At 48.9% G+C, this 25575-nt stretch overlaps 2 protein-coding genes across 5 annotated transcripts in view; both read right to left on the bottom strand.

Annotated features, from left to right (window-relative positions):
• NRK (Nik related kinase) overlaps positions 1-16419 on the bottom strand; it is a 98506-nt gene extending 82087 nt beyond the window's left edge. The window contains exons 1-2 of one of the 4 annotated variants that reach the window (XM_038184605.2): positions 16243-16419; positions 4336-4401 (exon numbers count right to left, since the gene is read on the bottom strand). Coding sequence is in view for 2 of the 4 variants with exons in the window: in XM_038184607.2 (XP_038040535.2) it covers positions 4336-4401; positions 8265-8321 (123 nt within the window). In the remaining 2 variants the exon portion in view is untranslated. Of the gene's footprint in view, positions 1-4335; positions 4402-8264; positions 8700-16242 lie in introns of those variants that run through there. The other 3 variants (XM_038184606.2, XM_038184607.2, XM_027465375.3) reach the window with 3 other exon arrangements.
• A 5978-nt stretch (positions 16420-22397) lies between these two features.
• IL1RAPL2 (interleukin 1 receptor accessory protein like 2) overlaps positions 22398-25575 on the bottom strand; it is a 365272-nt gene continuing 362094 nt past the window's right edge. The window contains exons 21-22 of the transcript XR_011811600.1: positions 25354-25447; positions 22398-24688 (exon numbers count right to left, since the gene is read on the bottom strand). The gene's annotated coding sequence lies outside the window, so the exon portion shown is untranslated. The remainder of the gene's footprint in view (positions 24689-25353; positions 25448-25575) is intronic.

Below are 25575 nucleotides of genomic sequence, written 5' to 3'. Positions count from 1 at the left end.
TTTCAGCCCTGAGCAACATTCCTCAGGAGGTGGCCGCTTCTGACCACCCCCAGAAGAGACCCTTTGAAGTCTTCAGCTTACTCAGGACCTTCTGGATCTCACTGGACATAATGGAGACATTTCTTAAATTCAGCTTTTCATTAAGTGCCTGAGGCACTGCCATCGATTAAGGTTTCAAGTCCACAGACTTTCAACCTTGGTAACTTAGCATGGTCTGGTGATTCTCTGCACGGAGCACCAAACCTTCCTCGGTAACACTGCAATGCTTCCCCCTCCCCTTGCTCTCAACTACTTCAGCCAACGACTCAATGAAACGAATTATGAAGGAGACTCAGAGGACTTCCAAATTGTTTAAGACAAACAGAACAGTCACATTTGTGCTTCACTACCCCCCTGCCACTGTACACCAACAGCGGAGTAACTCATAACTCACGTCAACAACTGCAGCATGGTTCGGTGCCAAGGAGCAGTTGCATTACAAACCAGAAGAGGCACCTCCTTGCTCAGACCTGCTTCCTTTGTGTATCCGAGGTCTTAGGTGACTACGCAGAAATAAAGATATTGGCTGTGCAGCAACTACAGAGAGCTGTATTGCTTCTACTCTCCTCTGAGCCTCAGCAACAGCAACACTTTGTTTTTTCATCAGCTGCATTACTGGGAGTCCACACCTTCCCTTTCAAACCCCACAGTCCCAAAACAGAGCACTCCTCCCAAGTGCTCCGTGCCCTCAGACTCTTTAGAGGTATGACCATTCCGCTCACCGAACAGCTGCAAATGTTTCATGGTTCATCGTCAGCCTGCAAGATCATGCTCCAAAAAATGTCATCTCCTGGAACATGCCAAAGCCACTGGCCTCTCACTCGCTGGGCCACCCAAAAACACTGGCCCCACAGGAGGGATAATCCACACTGTTAGGGCAGAGGAAGTCAGAAGCCCTCAACAGGTGCCTCTGAACATCAGAGCACAAACTCACTGTGCAGAGGCTGCTGCTGACCTCATTTGGCCCGTGAAAATGTTCTTAGAAGGCTGAGGGCTGTCAGAGCACAGCTGAACTTGTAGGATGAGGAGCAAATTCTCTTCATCTTGTTAACTAAAAAAACAAAGAATTGATAAACTAAGAGTCCTAAAGTCTCTCCCAGAGTAGGGGTCTGACCCAGACACTTCAACAGTGGCACCCAGATCAGGTTGCCCCTTCTCTCCCTAGCCACCTGCAATTAAAGCAGAGCACTGAAAATTAAAGGACAGAAAGCACATTAACAAGGCTGCTCCACATTGGGGTGACACCCGATGGCTATGCAGCTCTTCACAGCGATAGTATACAGTTGTGGAAGGAGGACACCGAAGCATCCCTATAATTAAACTTCTGGAGGTCATGGAGTAGGCAAAGAACGATTCAGCCGACAGCACGGTCAGGTCTCTGTGCAAGGTGCAGCCTCACGCTCCCTGAGACCGATCCTGCAGCCACTGACTCCGTGATGCTTGTAAAAATACAACCTCCAGCAGCACACCGCGGCGTACCGATACTACGGTGACTACCAGCAAACCAAAGAGGTGGCAGCTCCTAAACCGACGGGGTCTTCTACCATTTTACTGCCCCCCCAGAGGACACCTGACGGCGCTCCCCCAGGCTGCTGTGGCAGGAGACGCAAGGCAAGGGGCCTGCAGCTCAGCGGGGAAGCGAAACCCAAGAGCTTGCGGGTGACACCTCCAGCAATCCCACTTCCTCCCAGACGACACGGCAGCTGGGCGATGCAAATCGGCGCTGACCCAGCCAAAGGTTGTCGCTGATCAGCAGCTCCCCAAAAATGCTGGCCTTCACCCTTCAGAGAGTCACCACCTGCCCCACACAGTCCCTGTGGGGCCTCGTGGGGCAGATGGAGGGGCCCGAGCAAAAAGAGGTGAAGGGGATGGGATGCTCCCAAACTCCTCCTTCCCCTTTTTAATATCTAATTCATACTTTTCAAAAGGCTGAAGTTGCCACTACTGGCATGTTTACATCCTGCTACTTTGTAAATTGTCAAAAAATCTGCTAGCCTTCAAGCACTTATTATATGCAAATCCCAACTTTATGATGTTTCTAGACAACTTGAGCACTATGACGGGTACAATTTATACCCCTTCCGTGTCATTTAAAAGGACGTGACCTGGAACCAGTCTAGAATGATTCACTAGGAACAATATCCTCCTTCTATAAATCTGTTAAACATTGTTTTCTAAATCTAATGATGAATCTCCAAGTTTTATTTTCATTTTTATGGAGCTGCATACATTAAAACACATAGCCTTATGAGTCATCGCCGGAGCCAACCGAGCAATTTAGTAATTCTGAACACTGTTTATTTAGCCTGAAATAAGCTTTACTTTGATTATGTGCACTACTCTGTGGATCTATTTCTGAATGTATGGAAGATTCTGATGCCTCTGAAGAATAAAAACATGTGCTAATGGCCTGACTATATATGAGGACAACAGGGAATACTGAATAACTTCAATATTTACAATCTCAAGCCTATACTCGACCTAGACAAACTACAAAATGATTCCAGTGTTCCCAAACACTCCATCACTCCTACCATTGCACAGATCACAGGACATACTATACAGCAGTGAAAAAGCAAAGCAAACACCAGTGCCTAACTTTTTATGGTCCCTTCAGAAGTTCTTGTTTCGCTGCAGCGGAGCTTCCCCGCGGTGCCCTCGCTTGCCCTCAGCCCCACCAGATGCTGGCTCCCCGCGCCCAGCAGTGGTGTTGCAGCAGCTCCGAGATCCACAGCGCTCCTTGCCCAGAGCTGCCAGACCATGGTCTCGTGTGCTCAGCGGGGAGTAGCCTTTGGGTATAGTTTTTAATTTTCTTTGTCAATATTTCTTACGTGTTTTGGCAGCTGACATTCAAGTGAACCACGGGATTGCTTGGAGCATTTTCTTCTGCGGTAGAGAAGCAAGCTTTGCTGCTCCTTCCCGGTGCTGCCATGATTAAGCAGCCGATTCCCTCTCAACACCTTTGAAACATGACTAGATTGATTTTTTTCACTGCCAATATAAAATAAATCCAGGCACGAAAAGAAAGGGAACTTGTACAGAGGCTGTTTGGGAACTTTAGGATCTTTTACGGGCATAAATATCTATGATTCCACCAATTACGGCACCCCTAAATGTTTCCTGGCTTCTGAGCTGCCTGTATGAGCCCCTCAATCTCTATCTTCAATTTAATAATGCTCAGTATGTGAATGATAATGTCAGAAACAATGCAGGCTTAATCACAGCAACAGACAAAAAGTTATATGAGAAAGATTCTGCTTCTGACATGAAAAAAACATGTATATGGGAAAGCAGAAACTCCTCAAAAGTGCTTCTGCAGAGGATTTTCCTGAATCTTTGAGAGAGCACCTACAGTTTCAAAATGCAGTCACAGCAAAACTGCCACCAGAGGATGGACTCTGAAGTGTAAGGTGTGTTCAGTGCATTACAGTCAGAGAAAGACAGAGTCCTCCTGCATTTCTGCACGTTAGGGAACCAGTGCAGGAAGAGCTGGCATCAAGGCAAAGCCTCGTGATGCAGGAGCTAGCCAGCAGTGGGGTTTGAGGGAGAAGCAATGCCACACAGCTTCCTGCAGTGCCATCACTCTTCCCTTCTACCTCCAGCAGTCCAGCAGCATGACCTTTTCCTTCCTCTGTCTTATTTCTCCAAATCGGAGCAAAGCAGGCTCATTTCCCTATTTTATCCCCTCTTAAATCACTCTTAGGAAAGGCTTTACAATCAAATAAAACTTTTCTAGCCTTATTCCTATACCTCAGTCAAAACACACACAGCATATTACGGCAGACAAGGTTTAATTGCTGGAATTTGCTGGTAGGCCTGCTTTGGTATCACAGTGACAAAGGTAATAATGGAAACCAAAATCCTGGTAGCCTGCTTACAGATCAGGGTTAATTCAGGCATGTCTTGAAGAATTCTGGTGTTTTTTTTAGCCTGTGCTGGGCTCACCACACAATCCAAGCCAAATTTAGCCAAGACAGATGTTAATTTGTGCCAGCCGTCTATTAAATAATTTTGAAGAAGAGAAAAACAAGCACAGGACAGAAAAAGCAGGACAGAGGGAAGTCAGTACGAGAGCCAAGGCAGTTATCTGCCCTGTGGCAGAGACATGAAAATGGGTCAGGAGGAAGGGGCACAGTTTCAAAGCTGACACCATTTTGCACCATGCAGAAGAGACAGCAAGACAGAGCAGGCTATTACTGGCACAAAACTGTCCGGTTTCTGATGGGTGCTCATTTTGGCTTTAGGAAAAAACAGCTTTATCAACAACGGCATCGTAAAATAAAGAGGTGTCCAAACCTTGTAGACTTGTCCATATGTCCCGTTTCCAACAACCTGCACCAGTTCAAATATTCCCGCAGGATCCTGCAAAAAGCAGAAAAAATAACATCATTTGCAGCAGAGCAAACACTTCATAATGGAGCGTAAATGTTCACAATCAAGAAGTCTGTGCCACGTCTCCTAATGGCCTCTGTTACACACTAAAGGGGAAATAACCAAAGAACGGTGTAAGAAATAAATTTATATTAAAGTTCCCTGTCAAGTTGCTCAAAATAACTCAGAGAAGATTTGTAGCACGGCAATATGGCAGGTAGAATAAATACATGGAGATGTGTGAAGAATATGTCAATTCAATTGCTTCAGTTTAGCAGTAGAATAAGGAATAAACCCCACACTTGCTACGCTTTAGAGCACCAAGCTAGCCTGCAGGCTCAGCTGCCATCCTCTGCCATGAAACACTTGGTGTTAACAGTGTAACAAGGGAGAGAACCTCAACAACAGAACTGGAAGATGCTCCACAAAGCATCTGTGCCTGGCTGCCTCGCAAATGGAAGCCTCTCATCCCAAATGACCTTAACACCAAACACAGGCTGAGAATGGCCAACCGGCCTGTTCTGCAAACACAACCCGGTGAGACTGACCGATGTCCTCAAGGGTTGGCTTTGAACCCAAGCCAGATTGCTGTTAATTTACATGAAAGATTCACGTGCCCGGTGATCAGTGTACCAGGTGAGCCAATGTACATCCTGCTGGGTTAGCATCAGTTACCCTAAAACCAGCCACCGCAGCACGTGTCCTTCTCCAGCAATGAGATCTCGAAGCCCTTCAGATTTCAGGAGAACATCCTGTCGCAAGGCACGGGCAAGGGAATGTTCGCTCCTGCGTGAGTGAGTGAGCGCATTAAGAAATCTGTAGCTCTGGTTAAAACTCACTTGAGAGATTTATATAAAAACATTAAGAACTCAGGAGACCAGTTTCCTGGTTTCTGGCTGAGCCATTTATCAGTCCTGCTCATTTCTTGGGATGATATCATCGAGAGATTTATATGAAATATTATTAGTTCCATGTGTCAGTTTTACCACATCTGTTTCAGCAATCTGTCATGTCAGTTGATGCCTGTTGGTACTGCTGGTGGATGCGATATACAAAAACAGCTTTTATCTCAGAACTCCAATTTCTATGACCCTGGATGGGAACTATATTTATTTATTTATTTATTTAATGGTACCAAGCTACATCTCCACTCCACTTATACGTTATTCTCTTAACACAAATACTGCCTTCTTTGTATCTCATCTGGAAGTTTTTACTTAGGCAAAGTCCCATTGGAAATACACAGACTCTTTTCTGAGTGGATTCTGCCTTTGCTGGCACGACTGTCATGATAAATGGCAATAGCTTTCGCTGTCAGAGCAACACAACAGAGCCTTCCACAGCTCTCACAACTGAAGGAATTGCTGAGTTCATGTGGTTTGGTCTTTAAGCTAAATGAGTTTTAATCTTATGCTTCCTGGACTGTCACCCTCACAAAACTTATTCTTTACTTTTAAAACGTAATTAGCAATGCATAAATGAGACCAAACCACTTTTGACCTGCCCGCTGTGTGGTACATGGGGCAGTGCAGCCAAACACACAGCGGCTCCCGGGACATCTCCTGGACACGGGCAATTCCCCAGGGCACACCACCACGCTGCTTCCTCGGGAGGCATGGGCGTCGTGCTGCTCCCACACCTCGCCTGCAGAAAGCAGCGCTGCTGAGCTAACAGCCACACACAGGGCACGAAGCCCAGAGGAAGCTACACTGCATTTTTCAGCTCCGAGCATGCCACTGTCCTGTCCCTCTCACTTACGCGACTACTCTGTCCTCCCGCTTTTCCTCTACTCTTACTTATTATGCAAATATAATCATTTCATGTGCCTCAAAATCAGTTTCTCTCTCTCCTTCCAATCAATTTCTTTCTGATTCAGCATCTTAATAGCTCTATCTAAGGTCTCAGATGCTCAAGGGGGGGAAAAAAAGCAAAACCCAAACAATTATCTAAATAAATGTTAGCTTTAACTTCAATATAGCTAAAATCCTCCCCCCTTTCCTTGCTAACCAATTGAGCACTGACCTCACAAGTCTCCACAGCTCCGAGTGCAGCCAAAACACTTGGCCATCTCTCTTTTAATCAGGACGCAGCAGAGAGCTGAGCCTTGTTGAGAGTCATAAAGGATATTAATCTGGGCTCTGACTTTGGTCCTTGGACTGCCCTTGTTTGCCTGGCTATCAGCACTGCATCTTCCGCTGGCAAAGTCTTCCCAACCGGCCAACTTCTTAATTATCTGGGAGTTGGGCATCGCTGTTGATGTAACGCTTCCGCCCAGCTAGCATTTTAGCCCCGCCGCCCGTCCAACCCTTCACCAGCCGGCCCCTGCCAAAGTGCTGGGTTCACTTTGACAGATGCCAAAACGCCGGCCCGAACATCCATCACTGTAAGGTTAATTACTGTAAGGCACCGCGCCATATGGCGGGCACCTGCTTTCTCCTGCAAGCCACGGGCAGAGCACAGCCAGGCTGCTGGCCCTGAGGCACCCAGGCCACGTCCACCTCCACGCACAATGCAGAGCCACGTGTGCAGCCAGAGCCTGACTGAAACACTGCTCACAACCTCTGCACCTGAACAACAGGCAGGTGCCTGAAGCCCGGGTTCTTCTACTAGACACCTTGGGATGTAACATGGATGAACCCGTGCTCAGAAAGCCCATGATTGCCCTTGCTTCTGCCACCTGAGCACCCAGGCAGCCCAGGGAAGGAGGGCTGTGAGGGGACGCTGCAGCAACACCTGCAAACCGTGGCCCAAAGCAGCTCTCTCCAGGAAAAGGGGAAGGTGAACACACATCGGGAGTGCCAAGGGCAGCGGGCACAGCTAGAGAGTGACCCACCACAGCCACTGCAACCCTCCCACCACACCTCCTGGTGGCTCCCACCAGCCCCAGGAACCCCAGAGACGATGACAGGGGCAAGAGGCTGTCTTTGCTCAGCTCCTGCAGGGCCCAGCCTTGCCCAAGTCCCCTCACCGCTAAGCACAAATCCTGAAGGTAGCACCCAAAGGGACACCATAAAGGGACACCCTAAAGGGACACCTCCATCCTTCCTCCTGCCCAGGCCAGGACTCCCACTGCTTTTTTGCATGCTGCTTTTGCCACGGAGCCTGCCCACTGTCTTGAACCACTGCTCTTTTCCAAGCTTATGCCAGTTTCTCTCCATGTATTTGAAGAGAGAAGGTTAATCTGCTAAGCTCAAAGCAAAAACTTGCATTATTTTGTCTTGCTCCTCTGACCAGAACCAGGTTAAATGCCTGTCTGCCCGGCCAGGAGCCTGGTGCCATCCTCACCAACTTTACTGACCCTGCAGCCTTTCTCCTCCCTGCCTGGTCAGGAACACCCTCCTCACCACACGATTTTCTGCAAAGGCTCTTCCCAGCCCTCTTCTGATATTTTTAGCAAGGAACTTGCTTTGGTTTCTCCGTCTGGGTCTGAGTGCATTTTACCACAGCTCAACTCTTCCCTCTTCTTCTGCGGAGAGTGCCCCAGAAAAAAAATATAAATAAATAAAAATAAACCAAACAGCGTCGGTGGGACAGGGCTGCTGAGCGAGGGAGCGGCGCTGAGGGGCGTCCCGCGCCACCCGCGGCGTGACACTCCAGCGGGGCAGCTTTAACTTGGACAGCGTTAAAAAGAACGGGAAAACACCACAGGACAGCGATAAAAACGCCAAGGGGGCGACTGCTGCCTCAGCTCTCCCACACCCAACGCCCAACAGCCCCCGTGCACGCGTTTTTTCCCCCGACCCCCCCTCAGCTTTTTGCTCCCCCTGCCCCGAGCCCCCCCTGAGGCACGGGGGGCGCCCGCTGCCGGCCGCCCCTTCCCCGCCGCCCCGCTGCCCCCGGGGCCGCCCCCTTACCCTCAGCGCCGCCAGGTCGGTGCCGTCCAGGCTGCGGGCGGCGCAGTCCCGGGCCATGGCCGTCCCCGAGGCTCGCACCGAGCTAACTAACGGTGCTCCTCAGCCCCGAGCCCCGCGGCGGCCCGGCCGTGCCCCGGCGAGGCGGGGAGGCGGGCATGGCGGCCGCGCCGGAAAGCCCTCCCCAGTCAGCGGCGGCGGCGGAGGAGGGAGCCCCCGGGCCGGGCGGCCGCGGGCAACTTGAGCGGAGACATCGCCTCAGGAGAGCCGGGCGAGGAAGTGACGCGCCCTGACGGGACGGGACGGGACCAGCAGGGCGGCCGAGGGGCCCCGCCACGCGTGGGCACCCCACGGGCACGGCGCGGTGATGGCGCCCAGGCGAAGCCCGCCCGCGGGCTGTGTGTGAGGGGGCTCGGCGCTGCTGCCCTACGAGGTGCTGGTTTGTGAGAGGGATAAGTTATCCTCCTGCCTCCCAGCTCATCCTGCTCACGGTTAAACTAAAAGCTGCACTGGCACCAGCTTTCCTGCTGCTGAAGCCCGGCCCTGCAACCTACCCTTTTTTCATTAAAAATCAAGAATCTCAGCCAGGAGCGTGTGTTCTTGTATCGCAGCTCTTCGGGGCAAGCCCACTGCTGGCTTGTTTGCTCCCCAGCCCCACGGCTCAGGACCACCCTGCTCAAACCCTCAGCTAGGACAGGATCCATGCGAGGCCCCCGCTGACAGCGCCCCTCAGACCCCCATTGCACAGCCCCAGGTGAAGGCACTCTGACAGGGAGGCACTTTATACAAGGGTAACAACCCAAATACAAAATAATACAGAAATCAGAGTAACATCAGGGTACGAGAGGGTAAAAAACAGCGGTTGCAAGGCAAAACCCCAGCTACACGTCACCGCGATGGACTCGCGCAGCGCTGCTCCTGCACACGCAGGGAGGAGCCGCGGTGAAGCCCTGCAGCCAAAGCCTGCAACCACAGACCTGAACGTAAAAACCTTTCGGGCGCCTGTGTGCATGCAGAGGATGTTTTGTATTAAAAGAGAAGTGCAAGCTCGAAGGGGGAAGAACTTCCTTTGTTTCACCAAAGGAAATGCCATTGTACCCCAGAAGTACGGGGCCGACCCCGAGCTCTGCAGCCCCCCTGCGAGCAGGGCGCTGGGCCCAGGGCAGCGGTGCGAGCAGTGACCGCTCCTGCCAGATGCGAGGCTCGGTAAAGGAAGAGAGTGTTTAAAGCTGAGGCTCGAAATGGCATGCTGGTTGTTTCCTTTGGCTTTGTTTACGCTGGGGTCTCAGCTACAGGTGTGAAGTTGGCAGGAGAGAAAAAAAAAAAAAAAAAAAAAAAGATAACCCGTAACAGAGCGGGATTTCCGGTCTGCAGGAGATAAACAGCTTCTCGGTTTCAGCCTGAGTTGGACAAACGGACTCTTTTCAGCATTTCTCAATTCTCTGAACTGTAATTTCAGAAAAAACTGCTGTTCAGAAAGCCAGCCTTCTGAATCTTCTTGAAGCAGCACCCAACGCTGCTCGGGAGCAGATGTCCCTGTCACCACCACGGCTGCCGGTGCTGGAGCCAGCCCAGCAAGCACTGCCCAGACCTTCCAGCATCCAGATCCCAGCTCTACATCAGGGTGCTCACAAACCCCAAAGCTTGAGTTTGGCTCCCTGCTGGGGAGTTAGGAGGCAAATCCCACATCCAGCTTCTTGGTTTCTTTGCTCCCAGCTTCATGGCAGAGTGCCAGAGTCTGGCCCCAGCATGCCTGCCCTCCTCAGATCCCAAATAAAACAGGATCCCTGTAAACCCTGGCACCAAAACTTGCTCCCAGAACTTTAATTTGCAGGAAGGTTTCTGGCCTTCTGTAAGGAAATTGCATTCTGCTCACACCAGAGGTGCTTGTTCGGCTTTGCTGCAGGCTCTGAGGCTGAGGCACCAGCACCCTTCTTCCAGAGCAACAATCAATCCTTCATGTGACTTTTTTTTTTTTTTTTTTTGGTATGACCCAGAGATTTCAGACATTGCTTTGGTGTTTCCTTAGAGCACAACCCTTAGCCAAAAGGCAGCAAAGTGACACAAAACCCCACAGTACCTCCTTACAGACCTCACCTTCCCTCTTTCCCAGAAGCTCTCAGGCTTACTCAGAGAGGAAGAGCAATCTTTTTGCCTGTCTCACGCTTTCAGAAACCATTTTCTCCTCACTTGGTTGCACCAGAACCAAAAGATGAGCAGCTGTTAAATGCTGATTACAGGAGAGTCAATGGGTGGCAGCAGGCAGCACCGTATTAGCCCAGCATTCATCCATCAGCAGGGGCCCCTGGCTGCTGCTTGGATCCAGTACCATTTACAGCCCCATCCTTGGAGCGATTTACTGTTATTAATGGTTTTTGTGAAGTCCTGGAGTACAAAATATCTGCTGCTAGAAATCTTCATTTTGTAGGCCAGCTGCTAACTTCAAAAGTTAATCGCTCCTGTTCCCAGTTGTAGCATGGTTCCTTGCTATGGGAGGCTTTGGTAGGCTGTCAGGAAGAAGATTACACATTAAAAACCTGCACGGGACCTTACAGGGCCTGGGTCTGCCTCTGCGTGGCTTGGTGCAGTCAGCGCTGCCACCCACACTATGTCACGAGTGCTGTCGGATGAACGTGGAGAAGCAGAGAGCAGCTCCATCAGGTCACACCTTGGAAAACAGCAGCACAACTTATCTTAGCTGCAGCAAAAACTCTTTAGATCGCAGGGGGAAGTTCTGAGCTTCTGGCCAGGACACCCACTTACTTACATTCCACTTTAGTTAAAAGATGTAAAAACTAACGAACCAAGGCTCCCCCCTCAACCCAGTCTGCTTTTTAATTTCAGTATTTCTATGACCCATCCCTGTCGTGCTTTGAAATCACAGTACGATGTCTTTGTTTTCAAAGGGTTTTTGGATCAGGCTCTGAATATTTCTCATGCCTTCTCCTATTTGAACTAAAGAAAATTCCACTTCATTCCAAACACACTAAGAGGGGGCCAGGAAGCAGAGTCTAAACCTGAATCTGTCTTCAGACTTGCGCTTTGCAGAGGTTCCTGCATTAGGATCGAGGGACAGGATTGCTACCTTTAGCAAACTGGGCATACCAGAAACCCAGACAAACAAAACCAAACAGTCGTTTCCCATACAACGCTCAGGAGCACACACAGTAGTTTTCAGCTCTTTAAAAATTAAATAACTTTTTTCAGTTGGCAGCCGTGCTAGTTTAGCTTCACAGGATATCCAAAACGAGACCGAACAGCTTCCTTCCCCAGCGATTCCTGAATGGATGGGGCGAGTTGGAAAAAGTGCCTCTCACCGCTGGAACCGCAGCCAGGACGTCCACCTCATTTCCCAGGGCACAGCTTAAAATACCGGCCTCCCACAAAACCCACGTTAGCCCCAGTGCCACTCGCTGGGACTCCTGCAGAAATGTATTTTCTTTTCAATTGCACACAAAGAGGCATGCCCTGGGGGCACGTCCCGGAGCAGGAGAAGCCCTTCCCTTGCGGGACCGATAACCCCTCGCTCGCTGCCCGACCCCTGACTTCACAGCATTGTTCCAGCTCGGCACCTCCGAGCTTCTCCAGCAGCAGCAGCAAGGCTGCGGGAAGTTTCCTGTTTCCTTCCAGCCCAGCACATTTCCCTGCTGCCCCCAGCAGCAGCCACAGAAGAGACGTAGTTTTGGGCATGCTGATATTCCACATTTCTGGCTTCTGGATTCTCAGTTTCAGAGCCTATTGAATCCTCAATTGTGACTTAGTGTTACAATTCACAAATCATACCAATAACCATTTCCTTACATGAAAGCCATTTCTGTTGAGTTGTCTCTGCATTAGAATTGTTCCTACTCTGATTTTCTTTCCTTTCGTTTGTCGCTGGGTATTTCACCTTGACTATATGCCAGTATGGGACCTGCATGCTATGGCAACACCAGTGCGTGAAGGCTGGCTTGCAAATTTGCAAATTTAAGAACAAGATAATTTATTGAAATAAACTGAACTCATATTTTATATTACTATTGCATATTACTGCTCTCGGCTGAGCTATAGGTTTTTCCCTTCCCTCCTATCGCCTGCAAAGTCCTCTCTCTCTTCATTCAAGTGACGACCACTTTAAATGCCTTACAAGGAACAGTAGCTATATGTTACTAGGTCATCAGATCCCAATGGGTTTTCTGAATACCATAATGAATTTCAGCCCAACATCTGTCTGCTCTCTGAAACAGATGCAATTATGGGAAAAAATAGCTGCTGCCGCTTTGCAGGCAGATTTCTCAGAAAAAAAAAAAAAGAAAGAAAATACAAAGAAAACTGACATAGCACAATTTAATCACTACCACATTAAATTTAATCAGTCAAAATATCATGTGGCACACACCCAATTTCTTCTTTGAAAGAGAGACAAGTTGTGGTGACTTTTCTGACAGACGGAGGTTTTTTGACTTTTAGAAAATCTTGTAGGCACAGCTTTGATTTTGCCAACGAAATGCTAACCTCGGATGACTCAGATCGGGGTTCCCTTTTATCCAAACCACTGAAGTTTAGTGGTTAGCTAAGAGGGAACTTGTATCTGAATCACCCTTGGTTTGGGGGAATTGTCAGATTAAAAAATAAATAAGCAAAAGAAGGGCCTTGGGCTTCAGGGTGGGATGTTTGGTTTATTTTTGTGTCCCCTTTCACCCCAGAGGAAAGAAAAATCCAGCAGCTATGAAAGTGGGGACGACTTTCATGTACTTACAACACCAAAAAAATTAACTTTGTCCTATCTTCTTAAACTTCTCAATGTCATGTGTCAGTCTGGGTACAGTCTCAGTAAATCAACCAGACTTTTTCAGTCGTGTTGCAAGCCTAGCTTGTGCCTCACAAAATTACACAATTTTAAGCTCATCTTTAGCTACAAAAAAAGCCTACCTCATTGCTCAAGTCCCTGTTACACATCTGCAGTTCCCAGGCCCCCTGCTTCTCCTTTCTTAGAGGGGGGAAAAAAGAAAAAAAAAAAGAGTAAAAGAGGAACTGTAATTTATGAGCCCTCATCCAGCCCTGTGGAACAAAACCTGCCCTCTGTGACCTATTAGACATCTTCAGGAAAGTCTTCTCTATTCTCACTCCAATATCCATGTAGTTCCAAGTTGCTTTTCATCTCGGTACTTCGTCAACTTTGAACATTTCAAACACACTTGGATGCCCCAATGCAGTGCCTGAGCCTTTTAAATCCTCTTCTGTTCCTCAGGGGAAACGGAGTCCCGTCTTTGGGAGGCTGCCTTTTTTGTGTGCGAGCCTGCTGGATGGGGAAGGCGAGGGGAAGCTCATATGAGCCTCGAGCAAGTGTCCTCTTCCAACACTAACTAATGAATAAGTCTGTGCCTTTTCCTGTAGATCCTTGCCAGTCCTATCTAAACATTCTCTATCTTTGTATATTAATAACCAGCACACAACTTCCAGCCAAGTTTCGATGCTGTCTGCACCCCCGTGCTCGCTCCAGAGCAGGCAGCGCGGCTCTCGGGAGGCTCCAGCGGGATTTCCACTGCACGGGAAAGCCGGGGGTAGGTGCAGTCGCCTTGCGGCTGCACAGTGCAGCTGTCAGCTGAGACTGTAAATGCTTTAAAAATTGAATTTGACAGGTTGTTCAGTGGCTTGGGAAGAATGGGAAGCCCCTGTACATCTGCCAGTCATTCACCGACACTTGGTCACAGAAGCACTGCGGGTAAGGAATGCGACCGTGGCAGAGGTTCGAGACTGCATTCACTGTTTTTAACCAATAACTTGGAACAAATACTAAATAATCTCTGCTTTGTTCACAGGGCCCAAAGAGGCCATGAACATCCTGGTGCCGTGCTGTGGCTGATGGGACTGTGGCTGCATAAGCAGAGAAGTCAGACTCTCCCATTTGGCTTCAGCGAGATGGATGCTGGAACTGCAGCTCCAGTTCTGCTCTGCATGTTACAGAAAGATGCTGAAGGCTTGGATTCAGCACAAGGAAGTAGCACAAAAATTAACAACCAAGGACAAAATGGCTTATTGTGCCTATCTTAAAGAGCTAAAGCTCTCACCTTATTAAAAAGATAAATGATTTGATATTTTCTCCTAAGGATTTTTCCTTAGCAACTACTTGAATCACAAAAGACATAATGAGAACCAGTAGCTGAAGCAGAAACTGGGGGAAAAAAAAAAGGCAGAAACAAAGGCTCCAAATTTTGACAGACCAGTTGGTTTCCATTTCGCCTGGGTCTCTCTTTCTGCTTCCTAGAGCCAGTGCAGGAGCGCTCAGACCTCCCCAAGTTACAGATGTTTTCATCAGCCTCTGAGGCTGCTTCCCTGGTGCAAAGCCATCCTGCCCATGCACCCAAGAGGCTGCAGCAGCACCCAGGAAACCTTTCCCCTCCAGAGGCTGCCTGGCCACTTCCCAGTCGCAGCCGAGCCCAGAAGTGGCACCCCACCGCGTCTGTGGGCTCAGACTTGCAGCAGGGGATTTAAACCAGCTTCCCTTTTCACAGCAGCTTAAGTTCTTTAAGGAGGTTAGCTCCATAAACCAATTAAGCATCTTTAAGTCCTTCAGCCCTCGTACCTGCTCCGAGCAGTCTGCACGCTGACATTGCTTTAAAGAGCAAAAGCTGATTTCACCCAGCTGAGACCTCAGCACCGACGAGATCCCTGTGACCCACACCCGGGTGCTCTGCCCCAGCAGATCCCTTCTGCCAGCAGATTCTTACAGGTTTGGAAGAGGCCAATTTCCCCTTTCTTTCTGTGCTTTTCGAAAGCTGCAGTTGTAGGTTATACAGTAATAGGTAGCTTTACACACTCGTAAACCTTGCACACTAAGTGTTTGGGAAAAACAGCTCTTTCCCTCGTTTCCACATCCAGGGTGGTAGCCCAGGCAGACACAGCTGACGTGTCCAGCAACACATCCCAGAGGGCAGCACAGTCACCCCTCGAGTCCCACCCCAATTCCTTATCTGCCCTTTTTCCTTTGGATTAGTCAGCTCCACCAGGAGGACAACACTAGGACAGCCATCTGATATCCGAACATGAAAGCTTACAGTCAAGGCTCTGAAGCAGTGTTTTTGTTGTTGTTTTTAAATAGGCAAATTAGCAATAACCTGAAAGCCAGAAAGCCACATCGTAAGATCTTTTGTGAGCCTATCACCAGCCCCCTTTGTTTCCTGTAGGACATATCTTGCATAGCTATATCCAATTACATATAAAGCAAATAGATTTGCATTATATACATGTAAATAAAATTACTGTGCACCTCCTACACGCTGTAACTGTCATAGACACTTTTTAGGCAGTTAATAACCACACATCATTATGCCCTGTTAAATACAGCTTTAACTCCTGCCCAGGCAGGACAGCAGGCCGCGATAACAATGCGGTTCTGTGAACAGTTGTGGATTAGCATTTGGTGACCACTGGATCTTCTCTGTGATTAAAAATCCCTGCCAGCTGCCCAATCTGCCTTTGTCAGTAAACTCTGCATCATTTTATAGCAATAAAAACACAGTTCGCCCACTCACTTGAGGTCAGTCACATGCCTGTGACTGAAAAGGAGCATTTACCCGGGCATTACGCGAAGGGCAGACCCGCTCCATTACTCTGGAGCTGCTATTGCCATTGCTCATGTACAAGGTCACCGTCTGTTCCTGCTGGAGCAGTGAGATAGGGGTGTTTGCACCGAGGTTGCTGTCCTCTCTGCCAGGCCCACAGAGTGCCTCATCCATCGGCCCAGCACCCAGGAGGGGCCCTCTGGATGAGGCTGCCCCAAGGAGGACGTGGCAGCTGGGGGCTGGATCCTCACACCAGCTTCCTAAGATGAGCCCTGTCCTAGGCAGGCCCTGGGTGCAAGTCATCTCCAGAACCATAGCTCTAGCCACAAAACTTCCCAGCCCCAAATTCTCCCCACACAGGAGGCACCTCGGCATTCCCTCCCCTCCCTGCAAACATCAGTGTTTCCTACAAAACAGGCCGTGTTTCAGAAACCTACCTGCCTTTCAGATCGAAGCTCCCTAAGGCCACGCAGCTCCAAATAAAGCCCTCATCACAGAGTTGGTGCCTCCAGGCCCAGAGCAGGGCTGGCCTGCAGGACACACGGCCACTGCCTGACACCAGGCTCCTCGCCAGGCAGGGACACAGCTGGCGGCAGGGCAGGGACACAGGTGTGGCTGCTTTGTGCCAGCTGCCTCTTAACAGAGCCTTTGCTGGGCCTTTTCCTTGCAGCTCCAAGAAATGCAGTTGGTGGCTGTGGGGCATTTGTGTGAATTACTGACAGCTGAGAGCCTCGTGCAGCAACACCCTCCACCACGGCCCATCAGCCTTCCTCCCAAGCTCACTGCTCAATTAGTTTGTAGTCGTAACCAGAGGATGGCCCTCTCTAGACGCACTCTGGTCCCACACAGGGATAAATCCTCACAGAGACATCGCAGGCTGCGATGGGACAGTATTTGTGGGTTATTCTGGGGTTTTGGTCAGCCCAGTGCTGCTACCATCCTGCTGTGCCCCTGGCAGGGCTGTTTGGGATGCTGCATGAGGCTGGCAGGCTGTTCTGGCTGTGCCTGCACTACCACCAGTGCTCTGTGTGCTTTCTGCTCTTCACTTCACTCACTAATCCTGAAGATGTTCCTTGTGGTGCCAGCGAGCACACACACACACTGCCTTGTGCTTTCACACACACCTTTCCTGAGCTCTGTGCTTCTACCACTTTGCTTTGAAGCCCTAACATCACCTTAATTTTATTATTATTATTTTTTTAACTTTAATTTAAAAACCAAACCAAACCTGCAGATTAACTCTGCAATATCGAACCCTTTTGTTCTTGTTTTCTGGCCTTGGGTTACCCCACGGAGATCGATTGCTGCCTTTCCTGTGTGGACACGTTGGCCGGCTCAGCCAGATAACTGCTGCGTTGTGTGCCTGGCTGGGGCTGCTCACGTGCCTGTGAACAATGCAGCAAAGGTCTGTGTTTGCGTTCCCATTCGCTTTTCTCTTCTTGGCTTATTTGGATGATTCTCCCACACTGATGTTAGCAGCTTTTTCAGTCATATTTAATCCCCTCTGTGGCCACCTCCACTTTTCCAGTGCGTGTGCTGGTATTAGACTGCCGGTTACCCTGTCCTAATTTCCATGTTACAATTGCTGGGAGGATAATCATCATTTATCTTTTATTTTTTTCTCTCTTTTTTTTTTTTTTTTTCCCTTTGCCATGTCCTTTTGTATTGTTTGTTCTTCATCTAGATTGGGAGGGCCTGCAAGTCCTTTCATGACTATTATTTTTTCCACATGTCCAAGCTCAAACTGAGAATTAGTAAGCTTCCAGGGCTGATCCTGACTTGGCCAGCATTTCTACTGCATTTTTCTTTTTAACCTTTTGAGAGCACTTTCTGCAGTTTTGCCTTCCTAACTTATCAGATATGAGACCAGAGGCAGCAGGGCTGGGTCAAGGGCCAGGCCCTAGGGTGACTGCGCTGGGGCCCATTGCAGAGATGTGGCTTAACAGAAAGGGAACTGAACTTCAGTCAAGCTGAAACCTGCTTGCATTTGGGGTCAGGAAGGGAGATTCTGGCCATTACACTGTCACTTTTGTGGTTTTTTACAGTGCAGCTTAACCTGGGAAGTTTTGGTTGGCTTGAGTAGGGAACATGGTTTCAGCTCACGTCTTAAAATTTGTTGAAGTACCTAATATCTTACCCAAGTAAAATCTGGGTGGGAGGCATGGTTTTCTACTTCAGATGTCAAACTGAAAACACGCCTGGTAACTCCCCTCTGTGTTAGAAGGAACTACAAGTTCTGCAAAGCCACAGAGCATAAACCAGCATAGGTACAGAAGCACAGAACCTGCAGCACACTGCTATTTTTTTATCCTCAGTAGAAGCTGTTGGATCAACTGAAGTCAAATGCTCAGTGTTATTACCATCTTCCTTTAAAGCTGCTCAGATTAATGGGACAAATTCTCATTCAGAGGAATCGGGTACAGATCCCCAGTGACTATGCTGCCTTGACTCTGGCTGTAGAGTAGTACAAATTACAGCGGAATATCATTATTAATTTCAGCTGTCCCCTGTTCTGGCAAATTATCATTCATCTCCCAAAATGGATATCTCAGCTGGAGACCTTTATTTTATCATCTTAGTGTAAAAAAATCCTCACTGCTTCCTCCCTCCAAATTAGCAGCCTGTGGTTTCTCTGGGGAAGTCGATCTCGGGCGTAGCGCTGTGACTTACGCTTGACTAATAGCACCAAGACTAGACACGGCACCAGAGCGTTTTCACCTTCCAACACATACCTGAAATCTCTCACCAGGTCCTTGTCTGCCTGCTCAGGACTTAGTCACTTCCTCCGCAGCCTGTAGGGAAGAGAGCAAAATTAAAGAAATGTTGCTGTTTTCCGGCAAAGCCCATGGTCAGTGGCTTGCTGCTCACTCGTGTGCCGAATCCCTGTTGCTCTGTAAGCAAACAGCCCAGGATGCAGGCTGGGATCCCACCTTGGTGTCGTTACAGCCTTCACCTGGTTACGTGGGGCTTATCTGGGATTATGCTCCTGAATCAACCAAGTACCATAAACCAAAATTTGGAATTGTTACAGTGAGCCCTGCTGCCCCAGCGCTGCGTTTCCCTTCCTGCAGGCAGGGAGCTGCCTAGCGTGGTGCTGTGCAAAGTATGAGTTAAGCATCAGGAGAAGCACGGAGCATCTGCGACGGGCTCTGTGGGTTCAGCAGTGATGCCCCACTGAAGTGGCTGCTTACCTGAGCTTGTGTTGCCTCAATTACTGTGTAGAAACATGCCTTCCACATCACAGTTTTCAAATACAATTTAAGAAGCTTGTAACTTTGTACAAGTTACAATGGTCCCGAGTAGGTTACTTGGTGATGCTTGAGTCTAATTTTGACATCGTGGTTTTACCATCAGCGCCAGTCCCAGGGTGTTTGATGGCTCAGGGTGGGTAGGAACTGTGAAGTTTGGTGCGGTTTTGGGGCCAGCATGGCCTGGTGGAGGGGTACTGAAATGCTATTGAATAGGCCTCTTCCAAACCTGTAAGAATCTCCTGCTGGGGAGCAGGCAGCCCGTGAACCCCCGTGCCTGGGGTGCTGGCCATTCAACCCGTTGCGTGCCACAGCTGGGCAACAATTTGGTCTGTGGGTGTGCTCTAGCCTCTTTGCTGAGCGAAGGGAAAAGGCTGCCAAAGGGGAAACCACCCCAAGATCAGCCGGTCCTGTCACAGAGAAGCAGCCCTCAGGCAGCACAGCTTGGGGTGCTGGCATGATGGATGATGGGTGCTGTGCTTCCCCCAAGCTGCAGCCCCACTGGGCACCCTGTGAGGTGAGCCTCGGGCATCCCAGGTAGGCACAGGGGTTTGTCTGCCCATGTCTGCCTCGGCTTCTGTCACAGCCCAGCACAACCAGTGCTTTCCCTGGGCTCTCGTGGGGAAGTCTGTGCTGTACAGTCTTACTGTAAAACAACAAGGCAGGCTTCTAAAGTCAGGAAGTGTCTCCGACAGTCTCCTGTGCTTTTGCTATAATTGCTCCGCATGCTCCTCTGACAATTCCTGTGACCTTATTTCTCCCAAAAAAGGGGAAAAAAAAGGAAAAAAAAAAATAAAGAGAAGGCAACTCCCATTATCCCTCAGGTCTCAGCAGAGCTCTCCGCACACTGAAGGAGAAGCAGAGGCTGCCAGCTCTGTATCTGGAGCTCTTCTCGTACGTGTTTGTTAACCCTCAGGGTACGATGGATGCTGAGAATTACTCTTTCACAACATTTGTTTGGCTGCCAAAAAGGAAAAATGATTAGCAGCTCAAAGGTTACACCGCTGCGTTTTGCAAGAGGAGCGCTGGTCGTGGGCTGCTGCCGTTTTGCTGACTGCGGAGACGAAGCCGCGCTGCGCAGCTCCTGCTCGTCCTCGCACCCGTGGTGCAGGCTTGGAGATTTCCAACGCTGCCCTGCAGACACATCCTCTCCTCCTCCCATGGAAGGCAGCTCCCCCTTTGGCCATACAACTGCACCCAGCATTATACTGCACACTCCTGGCTGCCACAATGCTGCTTCAATGCCTTCTTCAGGGCGTTGGGTATCTTAAAGACAGGTGGGGTGATGAGTTTGTAGCATACAGTTACTAGGTTAAGAAAGGGAGTTAGAACAGATTTCTGAATGAATTCCTAGTATCCTTCCTGTTATTAGTCCCTTATAGCCTCTAGTTGCACGTCTGCTGGGGGCAGAGCTGTCCGGGTAGGCTTTAGCTCTGGTTGTGCCAGCATTTTGCAGCTGGGGGAGTCTGCCAAGGTCAAGCCAGGCCCACCACATCCATGAACATCCCCTGTTTGCCATCTCAGGCTGCTCTCTTTTGAGAGAGGGCTGCTGTGAGCTGCCTGAGCACTCAGATACCCACACCTGCACTGCTCTAGGCCTTTTGCAAGGAGAAATTGTCCCGACGGGCAGCTGAAACTTCTGGCCCTGGATCGACGCCTTCCTCGCAGACTGGCACCACCACATCACAGATGCTCGTTCTGTTCGTTATGCTGATCGGTGTTAGTGATGGAGCTTGAACTTTGTTCAGATTTTCCCTGAGTTTGGCAGCGAGGAGCCAGAGCTCTGATGTGGGTTCAGGCTGGTCATTAGGTATAAATTACCTCTCAGCCCGATTTTTCCCTACTGTCTCCTTCTGCCAATAATTTGTTGCAGCGCAGAGATTTCCAGTTATCTCCTCTTGTCAGTCTGTGTCCTTCCAAAACCACTTTATTGCCAGCGACTTGCAATAAAGGCTTCTGCCTTGTCACCTCTTGCAGGGAGCCGCTGGTCCCAGAGGGAGATGTGGCTGTCAGCTCTGGGAGGGCTCTCCCACATCCTCCAAAATGTGTAATCCACCTCCAGGACATTCACAGGGTGCCTGTGCAGACAGGAACAATTTTGTTTTTCTTTTTTCTGTTGGTTGAGAGAAGATGTGGCCATAGGGCAACCTGCTGTGAAATCACCAGTTCAGTCCAGGGACTGTTATCCACTGGGCAGAGCTCGGGACTGGGCGACTGGGGGCAAATCCCCAGCTCTGCTGGTGGCTTTTGGTAGGATCTTGGGCAAAACAGCTCCCAGCCCTGTTCTTCATTTGCTAAAGAGAGGATGAAAACATTTCCCCAGCCCAGTTAGGCGTTCGATTGTTTCATGATCATAAAGCCTTTGATATCCTTTAATCAAAGAGCTGTTAAGGATTTTAGAAGCTGTTATTATTTGTGGAGTAGATGCTAATTTTCTGTGCACAGCCTACACGGACCATGGATTCTAATATTATCTGGGGAGTAAGTATTAAATGTTCCCTCTTAGGTGCTGGCAGAAGTTACCTTTAAGCCTCATACACATCCTGATTAGAGTACATTGTACTTTAAAAGCTTCTTCACATCTCATTAGACCTTCTCCTCTTGAGCCGTCTCATAAGAGGCTAATTTACATTAAGGCTAGGCCACGTCAGGGTCTGGATTTCTCATGAAAATATGTCTTGGTAGTAAAAGCAAAGCCCCTTGTGCTCCCTGCATGAGAATCACTAATGCTGTCCTCGACATCATAAATCCCAGGGCCATGCTCTGAATCCCAAATAATTTGGATGTATATAGAACTGAGACACACGACTCTTCCTTTGACAATTCTCATTTCCACCTTGGCTTGCCTGCGCTGCTGCATTAAAAGAGGGCACCAGAGGCTTTTAAAATTCCTGTGTACAGTACAAGCACCGTCTTAATGGGTGCTTTGCTCTCTAGCCATCACCCAGTGAAATAGTGGAGCCTGTGAGCACGGTGGGTGCCCCCCCAAACTCGAACATAGTCCTGTGGGGCTGTTGGCTCTGATGGGTTCAGCAGGAGCTGCCGGTGCTCACGCTCCTGCAAACCACTTTGCATACCCACGGTGGAAACTTGCAGTCAGGAAAGCATTTATCACCCGCTGCTGTGTAAAAAGGAATTATTTCACAGACTGGAAAGAAATTGCAAAACTCGGGCAGTGTAAAATACATTGTTCTGCCTTTGTGTTTGTCCTGAAGACGAGAAAGCTCTTAAAACCTCGCAAAGCCAATTACACTTTATCGAAATGAATTACAGGAGTTGCTTATAAAATACCTACCATGAGGATGTGGCTCAGCTTGACAAACTGTATTTTTATTATTATTATTTATTTGTTTTTCCGCTTGGCCTGTAGCTGTACAATGATATTGTAATGAAGCATAAATGCTGACAGGTCATGTTCTGCTTCCATTGGCAGTGCTACTGTTTTATATTTAAATGACAAATATCTTGGCAAAGCTCGGTAACTTTTACTTTACATTTCTTTCTTTCAGACATTGTTTTATACCTCTCTGGAGTGGCCTTATTAACCTCTGAATTCCTCCAGTGGCACCAAAATGATCAAATGTCCTTTTGCGGTAAGCAAGGCAAAGCTGTCCTCCATTCACCATCAGGAACACCTCATGCCATTCCTTTAGGGAAGCAAAGTATCTTTCAGCAACAAGAAAATGTAGATCAACATCGTTCTTTGTGTTTGCCTGAACGTGACACGCCATAACTTTCCAGTTTTGAATTCTGCTTTCCTCCTGTAACACACAACGGGTTCCAAAATCACGTATTTTTAATGTTTGCTGTGCTAACTGATGCCAGAAAGGAACTATTTGAATCACTGTTATGAAATTTTAAAACCTTAAATACTTCCAGGACCATGGGGGAAGGGACTTCTATGTATTTTTCAGTATTTTATGAGCAAGTAGACCAATGATTGCATTAAACAAACACCACCGTAATGCTCACACACTCACCCCAGGAGCTGTCATTTCTCACAGCCCTAACCAGCACAGCGATGGTGGCAGTATTTGCAAGAGCTGAGGACCAGGGCTAATTCCCAAGGGCTTCTGATAAGATCTGGCGTAACTGCAGAGGAACAGCAGGCTCTGGCTGTGGCTGCAGTGCTCAGCAGGCTGCAGGAATGAGACCCCTGGGGATGGCACCAATGCAAACTGATACAGTCCCTGGGTTGTGAGAGACACCCACTTTCCTCTTAACCCAGGGCCATGCTGACTGGTAACGCACGTCCTGTGGGCCGTAGCAGTTTGGTTTGCTGGAGTGCCTGAAGGAGAAGCTGTCCTCCTGGTGACAGCATGCGTTGCACAGCACAAACCGCTCACCCCACGCTGCTCACCGGAGGTGATCGATCTAGTAACACCTCAGGCACCACGTCTGAGTTTTGAACCCGCAGGACCAACACAAAGCATCAGTTTCCACTTTGTGGGGGATTTCCACACACATAAGCTGAAACTTTTTTTGAAAAAACAAACAAACAAACAGGAAAATTTTCCATCCCGTGGGAATTGCAATATAATTAAAAAAGGATCACAACAAGGGGTTTGAAGCAAGTGAGCTTGCTAGAAATGGCATTTTTCTGGGGAGCTTTGCCCAACATCCGTCGTATAGCGGACAAACACGATGCATTCATGCAAGAGCTGACGCTGTGCTATACAGAATCAGCATTTCTGCCTGGAAAACACTTGGACATGACCGCTCTCTTCTTCCTCTCCCCTCTCCACACTCATTCCCTGGCCTCCCAGTAACTTTGCAGCCCCAGTACAAACCTCAAAGAGGAGCAGCTGCACAAAACGCTGCGGGGAGGTGGAGGTGCCCTGCAGGTACTTCTAACCGACCCCGTGGGGTAAGCTCCCAGTCTCCCCAATGGGACACGAGAAAAAAAACATTGTTCTCGGTCTGCCACTGAGCTCCCAGCGAGATGTCGGTGCCAGGCCAGCAAGCACTAAGGAGTCTCTCTCCTGTAAGCAGGACTGTGAGGGCCGCCAGCTGTCCTGCCCTAACACCAGCGTCCCTTCAGGGACCGAAATGAGAAAAGCTGCTCGGAGGCCCTCAACCAGGGCACAATTCTAAAAGCAGCTAAATACCACGGTTTCTGGCACTGGTCTACGAACTACTCTTCTAGGTCCCCGCTCAGTTAAGTATTTCTCACTGAATTAAGGGGAATTTAAGTATGTGCTTATGCCTTTGCATGAACAAAGGCTACTGAATCAAAAGAAACTGCTGAGAGTGGAGTAGAAGCCCTTAAAAATCACATGGGTTTTGTTCTAAAAGTATCTGTTATTTATTCCCAAGTCCTTATCTTGTTTATAACAAAGAAATGCACAAAATTCCTTTCCCAAGGCTGGACAGTCCTGGAGCACATCCGCACCAAACGGGGACAAAAATAAGCTTGATTTTAGACAGATTAAATAAGCAAGCAAGAAAATCTCCTTACTTCTTTCTGCCCTCTTTGACTTTTTTTATTTCTCTGCACACAGCAAACCTGGCTTTGTGGCCTTATCCTAAGTCTGCTGAATTTGATGGAGCTCTTTCTGCTGGATTGAATGGGTTTTGGAGCAGGCCTTGTAGACAGAAGACAGCAGCATTTTTATACAGCTTTCTCATCTGGTTTCTAGAGAAAGGAATATTACATTATTGAAATACTGGTCCAGCACACAGCCCCCCTCAACTGCCAATATTCATTCTATCTTGTTGCTGACATCAAAATTACCCTACTTTCTCTCTGCATTTTCTTTAGGAATGTTAAATCTGTAAAGACCAAACAGGTTTCCAATTTCTAACTCATTTCTATAGACAACCTTCAAACCACAATTGCTTCTTAAGCACATCGCACACAAGGATAGGCATACAAGCAATAGTTTCCAAACCACTTTAAATGACTGTGCCTCAGACCAGAAGCCCCATGAGGCTGCAGCGAGGACGTTTGGTGCCGGTGACTTTGTCAGACTGTGCAACAGCCTGCAGCTGGCAAGGGCTGTACGGTCGCACGAGTGCGATGCGGCACCCTGGCCTCTTCCCCAAAAATCCAGCTGAATAAGTACATGGCTTTGGTGAGACAGAGGAATGCAAAACACCCTTGGTTCAGCTAATGAAGTGTGTGTGAATGAGCCAGGACATTTCTGTCACCGTGGCCCTGATCCAGCTGCCACCCCCAGCTAGGGGGGCGATTCTCATGGCTGCACGGGGGGACAAGTTCCCGGCCTCTGTGCCAGCCAGGCCCCCCCGACGGATGCACTGCACTGCCTGATGGTATTTTTCCAATCCCTCACTTACTACCTAGGGTAACACTCCATCTCCAGCGTGTCACAGCGGTCTCACACGAACTTGAGTCAACGCAAGAGGCCTCCTGAGCTCAGGTCCCTTCCCCGCCCTGAAAGCAGAGGGGTACAGGCGGTTCTGGTTCACGTATATATTGTCAGAGCACTCAATACACACTTGGAAATCTTAAAGCAGGTTGTGACGTGTCGTCTATAACTAAAATATATCGATACACAGACA

This window comes from Anas platyrhynchos, chromosome 10, assembly GCF_047663525.1.
Source record: "Anas platyrhynchos isolate ZD024472 breed Pekin duck chromosome 10, IASCAAS_PekinDuck_T2T, whole genome shotgun sequence".
Classification (NCBI taxonomy): Eukaryota; Metazoa; Chordata; class Aves; order Anseriformes; family Anatidae; genus Anas; species Anas platyrhynchos.
This window is presented reverse-complemented; position numbering and strand designations above follow the sequence as displayed.